Source organism: Rhincodon typus, chromosome 20 (assembly GCF_021869965.1).
Source record: "Rhincodon typus isolate 14 chromosome 20, sRhiTyp1.1, whole genome shotgun sequence".
NCBI classification, from domain to species: Eukaryota; Metazoa; Chordata; class Chondrichthyes; order Orectolobiformes; family Rhincodontidae; genus Rhincodon; species Rhincodon typus.
In genome coordinates this window covers 24367489-24379721 of record NC_063351.1, presented here as the reverse complement: position 1 = coordinate 24379721, position 12233 = coordinate 24367489, and the positions used below count along the sequence as shown (strand labels likewise).

At 40.6% G+C, this 12233-nt stretch overlaps 1 protein-coding gene across 1 annotated transcript in view; it reads left to right on the top strand.

Annotated features, from left to right (window-relative positions):
* LOC109919487 (dedicator of cytokinesis protein 1-like) overlaps positions 1-12233 on the top strand; it is a 344368-nt gene that overhangs the window by 206916 nt on the left and 125219 nt on the right. The window contains exon 28 of the mRNA XM_048609182.1: positions 11970-12065. Within this exon, the coding sequence (XP_048465139.1) occupies positions 11970-12065 (96 nt within the window). The remainder of the gene's footprint in view (positions 1-11969; positions 12066-12233) is intronic.

Below are 12233 nucleotides of genomic sequence, written 5' to 3'. Positions count from 1 at the left end.
TGGATAGGGTGAATAGATAAGGCCTTTTCCCCAGGGTGGGGGAGTACAAAACTAGAGGGCATATGTTTAAGAGAGGAAAGATTTAAATTTGACCTAAAGGGCAAACTTTTCAAGCAGAGGGTGGTGTGTGTATGGAATGAACTGCTAGAGGAAGTGGTGGAGGCTAGTACAATTACAACATTTAAAAGACATCTCTTTGGCTCTATGAATAGGTAGGTATGGGCATGATGCTGGCAAATGGAACCGGATTAATTTAGGAAATCTGGTCAGCATGAATAAGTTGGACTGAAGAGTCAGTGTCAAAGAGACGTACAGCACGGAAACAATGAATATACTCCAAGTGAAGTCTATCGAATGTCTTGCAGATGTTCAGCATAACCTTGCATTTGTACTCTCTACCATTATTAATAAAGCCTGGATTAATGCATGTGAAATAACTCCACAGAGGCTGTTATTCCCGTCACCAAGTCATCCTTTATTTACATGTGCATAGTACTTGACATTGGTCCGGCTTCCTCAGCTCTTAGTGAACAGAACCTCTGACACTCTTGTTTATATCTGTCAGCCAGGGCTCCTTGATTGGGCCAGGTTAGCAGCCCAGTCAGGGAACTTGTATCCACCTGCCTGACCATGTTATAATCACTACATCTCTTTTCCCCCCTCAAAGTCTGGGGACATAAGGTCTGTTCTTTTTATAATAGCCTGTCCTGAGGGCTTTTGCACTGGGTCGAGTTCCTGTGACTCAGTCTCGGATATGAGCAGCGTGTACTGGGAAGTAGCCTGCCTCTCATGCCTGCAGTCTCTCAGAAGAAATACATTGTCTTCTTCAGGCAGTAAAGGTGTCGAGACTGTGATATCTGCTGTGTGCACCTCAGCCTCTGAGGTTTCTTCGATCCTATGTGGAGGGGGAGAGCCCCTGGACTCTGACAGCCTTTATGGCTGCTCTGTGGGGCTGGGTATGTTTGCTCCTGCCTCATTTGCGAGTTTGCAGCTTTCATGTGGTCCACATACTTGTTCAGGACTGGTTCACCCGCCTAAACTTTGTATTTTATGGGACCTGATCTCAGTTGACTATGGCTGTTACCCATACAAGGCCGTTCCGTGGTTTCGGCACCAAACTTTGTTCCCTGAAGTAAACTATCTCTCTCACATAACAGAGTCTTGTGTCAGGCATTGGCATTCCTGATGATGTTTCAATCCCCTTTCCGCAGAGGTCTGGGAAGAACTGATTTAACCTGGTGCAGAGTCTCCTTTCCATTAGCAGCTCTGCTGGAGTTGTCCCTATCATTGCATGAGGGATGGTCTGATAATCAAATAGGAACCAGGACAATTTGGTATTGAGTCAAGATGTAGGCTGTTTCTTTCACCTTACCTTCAAAGTTTGGACTGCTTTTTCCACCAGACCATTGGATGATGGATGGTACAGAGCTGTCCTATTTGCCAAATGTCATTCGACTATAGGAAATAATCAAATTCCCTGCTGGTAAATGATGGTCTGTTGCCTCTGACCAATGCTTCCAGGCCCCTGTATTGCTAAAGATGCTTGCAGCTTTTCTAACCTTGTTCCCGTGGTTAACAAATGAACTCTATGCACTTCCAACCACTTTGAGTGGGTGTCCACAATGACTGTGAACATTGAGACATTGAGGCCCATAGTTGACATGTACCTGAGTCCAGGTTTTACCTGGCCATTCCCATGAATGTGAGGGAGCTTCTGCGGTAATTTTTGTCCTTGTTGGCAGTGTCCCACCAACATGGCTATTTCTGCATCCAGTCCTGGGCATCAGACATAACTTCTTGCCAACATCTTCATTTTGGGCACCCATAGATGACCCTGGCAGCGTTCAACCAGTATCTGGCTGTAGCCTTTGCTTGGGACATTCACGTTTGCTCCCCATAATAAAATGCTGTCCTCTAAATTGATCTGGTCTCACCAGGTCGAGAAATGTTTCAATTCTGGTTGTGATGACCCTTTTGTTTCCCCCATCAACAACAGCTGTTCTGGTTTGGCTAAAATTGGATCTGCTGCTTCACTTCCCTAAAGGCTAGACATTTCCAAAGCTGAACCTTGTTCAATTGCAAATGTAAGGGTGCCAAAATGGAGGTCAGGTTGCATATGAACTTTGCATAATAATTCACCAGCTCAAGAAAATACCTACGTTTCGGTAAAGATGGGGGAGCTGGGGTTCCTTTGAGTGCCCTCACTTCTTTCTTACAATGAGTGTAACCCAGTCTTGATGACTCTTTAGCCCATATATGTCACTTGTGGTGCCTGGAGCGCACATTTTTCCCTTCTAAGATGTATGTCCACCTTGGAGAAACCCTTAAGGGCTATGTCCAAGTTCTGTAAGGGCTCTTTATTGGTCTTCCCGGTTATTAGTACATTACTCAGTTAAATGACGACATGGAGTAGACTTTCTAAAATGTTCTGCATCATCTGCTGAAAAATGGCACAGGCTTATGATATCCCAAATGACAATCTTGTACATTGTGCAAACCCTTATGGTATTAATAATAGGATACTTCTGGGAATTCTCATCTATCTGCAGTTGCAGGTGTGCATGGCTCTAGTCCAGCTTCGTGAAGGACAGAACCCCTCCCCTGCCAGTTTTGTGTATAATTCCTCTGTGCGAAGGGTTGTGTATTTATTCAGCTGTGAGAAGCAGTTTAATGTTTGTTTAAAATCCTGACAAATGTCAGCTGCCTGGAAAAAATAATGCATCCTTTCCCAATACTGAGCCTAGATTGCTTCAAATGAGTCAAGCTTCACAAATAAGGGCATGATGCCAGAAATGGTTACCCCAACTCCAAGGCAAGTGTTGTGAGCAAATTTCTTCATGAATTTTTTTTTTTCCCTCCTCGTCGCCACTGAAATAACTCCACAAAGGCCAGTGTGTCTGTCACCGAGTCACCCTTTATTTACACATGCGTAATACTTGACACAGGTCTGGCTTCCTTAGAGCCAGCTCTGAGTGAACATAACCTCTGACACTCCTATTTATATCTGTCACCCAGTGCTCCCTGATTTGGATCAGGTTAACAGCCCCTATCAGGGAACTTATTTTATGAGGTCCACCTGGATGACCTTCTTACAGTTACTACAGTATGCATTATTGACTGTTCTCTCCATCTGTCCTGCCACCTTCAATCATCAAACCACCCATACACACTGGTCCCTGTGTTCCTGCACCCCATTAAGTACTGTAACCCCTGTTTTATGCTGTCTGTCCATGTTCTTCCTGTCAAAATATATCACTTAAACTTCTACTACCTGTCTGCTCATGCCACAAAATTATCTGTTCTTTTGAGATCTACATTGTTCTTCACAGTTTATAATTCCTTCAAGTTTTTGTATTATTGCACACTTTGAAATTGTGTATCTGTGCACCAAGATCTGGATCATTTTTGTATAAAAATTGGGAAAAGCAAAGGCCCCAGAATTGATCTCTGGGGAACTCTACAACAACTTCCACACTGTAGGGATTCTCCTCCAGACCACAATGCTCTGTTTCCTATTGCTCAGTTAATTTTGGAGCAATGTTACTAATCTACTTGAGATTACTTGTATTACACTATTATATTCACACTGATATCTTTGTTTTCTGATGCTTATTAGTTAAATCAAAGAACAGGTTCTTCTTTTAAAAGAAAAAAGTATATTTTTCTAATTTACAACAATTTAAAGATAGTCCCTAATTGCAGTTTCTTACCAATCAGTGACCTTCCAGATTTTCTATATTGCTACCAGTGTTTTTTTTCCACTTGAACCATGACATGGACTTGTTCCAGGCAGCTGAATTGTGTGCCTCTCCCAGGTGAGTGGTCTGGGTTTCCAGACTTGCCCATAATTTATGGTCTCCCAATCTGAGCTACTCCTTCATAGATCCAAGTTATGTTTGACTCTTAGGTAAGTTGTGTAGACCTTGAGACTTGCCCACAGTTTAAATATACGGAATGTGAGCTGCTCCCTACAGGCTGAATGGCTGTCCGACTCCCAGGTAAGATGATGTTGACTGTCGTTGAGTTCTTTTACACAAACTTTTCTAGATGATACCAACTGTCTCTTTTGCCCACTTTTCTAGATGACACCCACGATTTCTAGGTACTCCATCACCTGTTCTTCTAGGTGATGCTAACAGTCTCTGGGTATTTCTTTCCTGCTTTTTGAGATAATACTATCTCCCAGTACTCCTTTCACCTGCTATTCTAGACCTGTGGTCTTCAGTGTGTAGTAACTGGCAGTTATTCTCATTGCTTACTTCATTCTTCTGTTGCATGTACAACAATCATCATGACTTCTTCTGGAAGTTGCACAACCAGAAGGGGAGGCGATGGCTTGATGGTGTTATTGCTGTCCCGTTAATTCAGAGACCTAGGTAATGTTCTGTGGACTGGGGTTTGAATCCTACCGCCTCAGATGATGGAATTTGAATTCACTAAAAATCTGGAATTAAGAGTCTAACGATTATTATCGATTGTCAGAAAAATCCATCTGGTTCATGAGTGTACATTATAGAACATGTTGTTACAATAAATTATCATGCTTGTTTCAAATTCAGATCTTAAAATAGACTTTAGCTACCAAATTCCGTCATGTTTGATTACAAAGCAGTGGAGTTGATATGGGCATAATTACTATGCAAAATATTGACCTGAAAGTCAGATCAAGGAATAACAATTTTTGATGACTGGTAAACAGAGAAGAATACCCCTTTCTATTGTCCTGTGCTTTTAAAGTAAAAGCTTCCTTGTATTCCACACACCTCTGAGAGACAGCATTCTTCTGAATGAAGCTAATAAAGTCCAAGTATCACAAAACCTCATAGCCAATTGATGGACTGGGTATGAAAGTCTCAAAACTATAAGCTAGAGTTCAAAGCACTGGCTGGTATGTCATACCAAGATTTGGTGAGCCTTTGGATTTGAAATGTTAAACCCTGTTTCTCTCTGTAAAGATGCTGCCCAGACCTGCTGAATTTCTCCTGCAATTTCTGTATTTGTTTCAGCATCTGAGGCGATGTGACTAGTGCTGAACTTTTACACTTCTGACCATATGGTGGAAGTGTTATGATATAGTGACAATCAGCCAAATCAAATCAGCCTCCCTGTTCCTGAATTCACAAATGGGGGTTGGTTAGCTCAGTTGGTTGGATGGCTGGTTTGTGATGCAGAATGATACCAACAAATAGGTTCAATTCCTGCACCAACTGAAGTTACCATGAAGGCCTCTCCTTCTCAACCTCTCCCCTCACCTGAATTGTGGTGATCTTCAGGTTAAACCACCACCAGTTTTGTCTCTCTAATAAGCTAACAGCCCTATGGTCTGGTGAAACTTTGGTGACTTTGTCCTTACAATTAAAATACATTATTACCCTCAGAATTACTCCAGTGATTACAAACCCGACTTTTAAAATAACTAATTCCAGACACCAGTAACCGCAACCGTTTTTCTTTGTTAGATTTGACTGCAACCAGTAGAGGGTTTTCCTCTGATTCCTATTGACTCTTGTTTTGCTGACGCTCTGCGATGTCACACTCAGTCAAATACTGTCTTGGTATCGAGGACAGTTACTCTTTTCCTCACTTGGAGTTGAGCTCTCTTGTCCATGTTTGGACTATGGCTGTGAGGAGTTCATGAACCAAGTAAGCCTGGCAGAACCCAAACTAAATGTCTTTGAACAGGTTGTTACTTTGCAAGTGCCACTTGAAAACATGGTTGCTGACCCCTTCCATCACTTTGCTGATGAATGAGAGTAGACTGACAGAGCAGTAATTGACAGGATTGAACGTGTTGTGCTTTTTGCTCACAGGATATATCTGGGCAATGTTCCACATAGTCGGGTTTGGTGCCACTGTTGCAATTGTACTAGTTCAGCTTGTTAAGAGCCAGGGCTAGTTCTGGAGCACTTGTCCGCAGTACAGTTGTTGGAATGTTGACAGTGCCGTAGCCTTCACAGTTTTCATTGCCTTAAATATTTCTTGATGTTATGTGGAATGTGTCAAATGGGTTGAAGATTTGCATTTGTGACCCCTCGAGGAGGCCGAGGTCGGTCATGCACTCAGCACTTCTGACTAAAGATGGATGCAGATAATTCAGCTTTGTCTTTTGCACTGATATGTTGGGCTCCCCTGTCATTAAGGATTGAGATATTTGTGGTGTTTCCACCCCGAATTGGTCATTTAATTGTCTGCCATCATTCATGATAGGGATGTAGTAGGATTGCAGAGCTTGGGTCTGAACTTTTTTTTTGGTGATTGCTTAATCCTGTCTACTGCAAACTGCTTCCACAGTTTGTCATGTAAGTAGTTTTGTGTTGTAGCTTCACCAGGTTAATATCTCACTTTTATGCATGTCTGTGGCTACTTCTGGTATGTCCTCCTGGATTCCAATTGAATTAAGGTTGATTTCCTGCGGGTAATCTGAAGTAACTCCGAGGTTCTATCCATGCTGATTGGTGTGACTGGTATGTGCGCATTGACTTCTGATTTGGAATTCGATACTTCACACGGATTTTGGAGGTCTGCACACACTGAAAAACAAAATTAGAGAAGTATTGCTCCAAACTTGATAGTGGTAGAGTGGAGATGTGCCATGTCATGAGCTTAAAAACAAATACACTTCTGTTCCTGATGGTCCACAGGGTCTCATGTTTTGGTAGATCATTTAAATTCGGTACCATATTGTATAGTGGTAGTGCCACACAATTCAGTGAAATGTGTACTCAATGTGAAGATGGGACATCTCTGTAAGATCTATGCAGTGGACATTCTTACTGATGTTGTCATGAATGGGTAGATTGGTGAGCTTGAGGTCAAGTAGATTTTTTTTTCTTTGGTTGCACTATCACTTGCCACAGACCCTATCTATTAAGTATGTCCTTTAGGACTCGGCCAGTTCGTTCAGTGTTGGTGCTATTAAGCCACTCTTGGTGACTGACATTGAAGCCCCCCATCAATGTATATTCTGCACCCTCGCACTCTCTGTGGTACTCAACACAGAGGAGCACTGATCATAGACTGAGATTGGGGGAACAGTTGGTGACAATCAGTAGAAGGATTATGTTTCAATTTTTGACCAGATGCAATGAGAGTTCAGTGGATTTTGAATCAATGCTGAGGATTCCCAGGACAACTCTGTCCCAACCGTTCAGCTTCATGAAGGGGAAATCATGATGGACAAATTGACTAGATTTATTTGAGGAGGTGACATGCAGAATAGATAAAGGGGAAACAGTGTATTTAACATATTTGAATTTTCAGAAGGCATTTGATAAGATACCATGCATGAGGCTACTTAGTAAGGTACGATCCAATGTTGCTAAAGTTAGTTTATCAGCATGGATAGAAGATTCATTAGCTGATAGCAGTCAGAGTTGGGATTAGGAGGCATTTTTGGGATGGCAATCTGAACTGGTGGAATTCCATAGGGATGAGTGCTGGGACGACATTTCTTTACAATATTTATGAAAAAAGTGAATGTATTACATGGATTTATGGATGACACAAAAATAGGTGGGAAGACAAGTGGTGAGGATGAACAAAGAGTCTGCGGAGGGGATTAAGTCTGATTAAGTGATTGGGCAAAAACTTGGCAGAAATAGAAAATGTGAGGTTATGCTTTTTGGCAGGAAGAATAGAGGAGCTGAATATTGTTTAAGTGCAGGAAAAAGAACTGTAGTATAGAAGGATTTGGGAATCTGTGCGTAAATCACTAAAACTAGCATCCAACTTCGATGGGTAATAAGGAAGGCAAATAGAATTTCAAAGTGAATTGGATGTATAAGTAATAAGGCTTTGCTAAAATGCTGCAGGGTCAAAATTTTGGGCTCCTTATCTAAAAAACACTAGAGAATATTCACTAGGCTGATATGGAGGTACGGCGACTAAATACGGAGGGGCTATTCTTTGAGGGGTGATTGAGTAAATTGGATGTATATTTGCTGGATTAAAGAAGGAGAGGTGACCTTATTTAAACATGCAAGATTCTTAGGGGCTTGACAGGGCAAATGCAAAAACGTTGTTTCTCCTAGTGGGAGGGTAGAGGACCAGAGGGCATGATCTCAGAATAAGAAGTTGCTCATTTAAGACAGACAAGGAGGAATTTCATCTCTTGAGGATAGTGAATCTGTGGAATTCTTTTCCACAGTGGACTGTCAAGGCTAGGTTGTTAAGTATTTCTGAGTAAAAACCGAAAGAACTGCAGATGCTGTAAATCAGGAACAAAAGCAAAGTTGCTGGAAAAGCTCAGCATCTCTGGCAGCATTTGTGAAGGAAAAAATAGAGTTAGCGTTTCAGGTCCGGAGACCCTTCCTCAGAACTGAACTTTGTTTTTTTTAAGTATTTCTGAGGCTGAGGTAGACAGATTTTTAATCAGTAAATGAATTAATAGTTAAGAATTATTAGTTCAGTCATGATCACATTGAATCGCAGAGCAGACTTGATAGCTTGAATGGTCTACTTCTGCTCTTGTGTCACATGGTCTTGTGCTATACCACGTTCTGCCCTGTCTAGTGGGTTTACCCTTCCTTTGGGACAGGACATACCCAGGAACTTTGGTGTTCGGGCATAGTCATACTGTCGGAGTAATTTCTTACTGACAATATCAGGTGTTTCTTGATTAGTCTGTGGGGCAACTTTTATTATTGGATAAGTCCCCAAATGATGTTAAAGGGAACTCTGCATTACATTATATTTTATTGAATTCAAGCTTCACCATGTGCAGTGGTGGGATTTGAACCCATTTCCCCAAGACATTAACCTAGGCTGCTGGATCACTAGCCCAGTGATGTTATTACTATACCACCGCCTTCCTTTTGTTGGACGCAAAGGTCACGATACAACTTCTCTGTATTGTGGAGTGAATGGTAGAATGTGACAAATTTCTGAGGCAGCCAAATGTAAGGGGAGTCCTTTGTTAGCCAATATGATTGGCAGAGTCAGAGGCTTTTATGTGATAAAAACAAAATGTGCATAGTGGTAGGTGCTATTCCTTGTATGTTTTCTTGAATTTTCCATGCAGTAATGATCATACTCGTGTCACCTTCCAATATATGAAAAGTGCGCTGTGACTCTGGGAGGTGATCCTCTACTATTGGGAGGAGGTAGCTGATAAGGTTCCTTGAAATGATCTTCCCTGTGACAAACAGCACGAGGATCCTCTATAGTTACCACAGTTGGATTTGAAAATAGTCACAATCAGAGCATCCCTTGGGTCACCTGGCATGTACTCTTCTTCCCAAATAAGGGCCAGACATAAAGTTGTTCAACTGTGCCAGAAGCACATTGTCGTGCTTGCTATTATTCTCACTTTTTTAAATTGTATAAATAATATCACAAAGTAATGTAATGACATGTGTTGCGGCAGCTATCTGAGTAAGTCTGCATGGTTAACAACACGTAGCAACTATAAGAATTATTCTTCTTCAAAAGGTTTGTGGTTAATTTATATGGCTGCCTTCAGCTTCATTTGTATTAGTGTAATTAGGGATAATGTGTATGTGCGCAGTGTTTCAGAATTTCAGCAGGGATTCCACCCGTTCCAGAGGCCTTGCTGCTTTTCAGTTGTCATTATAGATAGGGAGTGATGGTGGGATAACTTGCCTTTCTTACCTCTTGGCTGACTGCATGGTGTCATGGTGTTCAAGAACAGACACACACAGCCTTTCTTATAAGTTTAAAATGAAGAAAGATTAAACATTTATTTTCACAACTCCTGGTATTAATGCATCGGACAGCCCTCCATTTAAAAAAAAACAAGAAAAGGTGATTTCAAGAGATGGAACAAATGCTGAGACCACTCGCAGAGTAAGAAAAAAACGTCACTTACTTTTAACCAGTCCTTTATGATGGATGTTGACAAGTGTTGCAGGTCTGAAGAATTCTCTTGCTTCTTTGAAATAAATTGATGGTTGGAAATTTTTGGCTTTTCAGATGAAATTATGTCCAAGCACTTGTAGAGAAGAAATATAATCCTTGATCCTTTCTCACTCCATGAGTTGGCCTTTTGTGTTAGGCAGGGTGTTTTCTTTTGGCTGGGTATGTCTCCTCTGTGTTGTAGCCAGTTCCATATTACCTTACTGGTCTCTGCTGTGGATTAATAAGATGTTCTCCCTCCTCCCAAGCCGTTTTTAGCCACATGATCATAGTATCATAGTCTTGCTTGGTCCACACAGTGGTTTGGAGCCAAATTAATTGAAGCACAGTGGGGAAGTTGTTGGTATGTCTATCAAATGGCCTTTTTTCAAATTTGCTCCTAGTTTGGTACAGCTGTTTGGGCTAGCTTACTGAATACTAGATGAATACCTCCTTGGCATTCTGTATACACCTTTTTTTGAGGCATATTGTGCCTTGCTGCCTTCACATGATTCCCAGTCTCCTGCAGCCTGAAACCTCCCATATTTTGGGAAAATTCTATTGATTTTTTTTTTTTTTAAAATAAATTTCAAGACAAATTCAGTTTGCATGTTAAATCTGATTTGTTCTATCACTGGGTCTTTCACGCTGGTGACAATTGTTCCAAAATGACTCATTAGCATGCTAATAATAATGTATCTGCCTTAGTTGCAGTCATACCTGATGTAAAGGGAGCTACTTGTGGTTTTTCATTCAACAGAGAATGGAGCAAGCTGCAGGAGTTTCTTAAGGGAGTGTTCTCTGACAATCATCTTGAGATGTTTGAGTAGTGATCTTCCCTGTACTGAATTAGAAGATCATGAGTAGAGCTGTTTCATTGATGATTCCAATGTCTTTTGCTCTAGCCATAATTCCTCCACTGTTAAAACAAACCACATCAGCCTGCAGCTTCTTTGTTTTTACATGTTTAAATGCTGTCAGATCTCTTAACTTCCTCTTCAATTAATTCTCTGACCCAGCATGAAGGCTTTTATTTTTACTAGGGTAGGCAAAGGTCACAATTTGCATATGTGCATTTATTTGAGTTACGAGAATGAAACTGGAATAATGATGTATTCTTCAATTGAATAAAAATTGGGATTTTTTGATTTTGCCTTCATGAAGCATCTTGTAACCTTAAGGCTATAAAAGTATAATTTTTGATACATCTGAAGGGTGAATTAATGCATAGATTGATGCAGATCATCCAAATGCCCGGTAATCTTAACATCTAGAAACAACTTTGGTACGTTATTACCTCACCTTCTGTGGAGTTTTCCATTTCAGATGTAAAGAATGGAAAATGATGCAGACCAGACTACCTACCAGTGACTACTTAAGGCTTTGTGCTTGGTGAGGTCTGGGAAAACACCTGTTTATTTGGATTTAGTTCCTGTGGACAAATGAATATGCCCAATTTGAGTTAATATTTCACCATTTCTGGGTATTTCCATTGTACTTTCAGAAAACTTCCAAAAGGTCCACATATTGCATATTTAGCATCACTGTTGGCATGACTAATTTCTTTGTTGACTGTAAAAGTGAAAGTTGGACAGTAATATTTATTTCTTTAGTGGTAACTATTATAAGAGTCATACAGCATGGAAACAGACCCTTCAGTCCAACCAGACCATGCCAAACATGATCCCAAACAAAACCAGTCCTACTTGTCTTATCCTGGCCCATATCCGTCCAAATCTTTCCTATTTATATATTTTTAAACATTGTAATTGTACCCAAATCCACCACTTCACCAGGAAGTTCATTTCACATGCATACCACCCTCTGTGTAAAACAAAAATTCTCATGTCTTTTTTAAATCTCACTCCTCTCACCTTAAAAATACTTGCCCTAGTCTTGAAATTCCCCAACTCAGGGAAAAGATAACTATCATTAACTCTATCTATACCTTTCATTATTTTGTAAGCCTTTATAAGGTCACCTCTTAACCTCTTATGTTAATTCTGTTATCTTGACCTTGAAATGTAATTATAATCGATGTTTTTCACAATGTAAATGGATTTCAATGATATTCATTGTTGTTAGTAACAGCCTCCATTGATTGATTTCTATCCTAGGGACCAACTCAGCGACATGTCCAGCTCATTATGGAGAAGCTACTGAGAACTGTAAACAGAACAGTCATCTCCATGGGACGTGATTCCGATCTAATTGTAAGTTCCTGTGGAAGTTAATGTTTGGATCTGGCTTTAGATGATGGTTAAATTGACTAATTTAAGGGGAGTAAAATAGCTAGACATTGATCTAAATTTGTGAAAGTGAGAATCAGTATTTTGTGTATACTTCTGTGTATACTTCTGTGTATACTTCTGTGTATACTT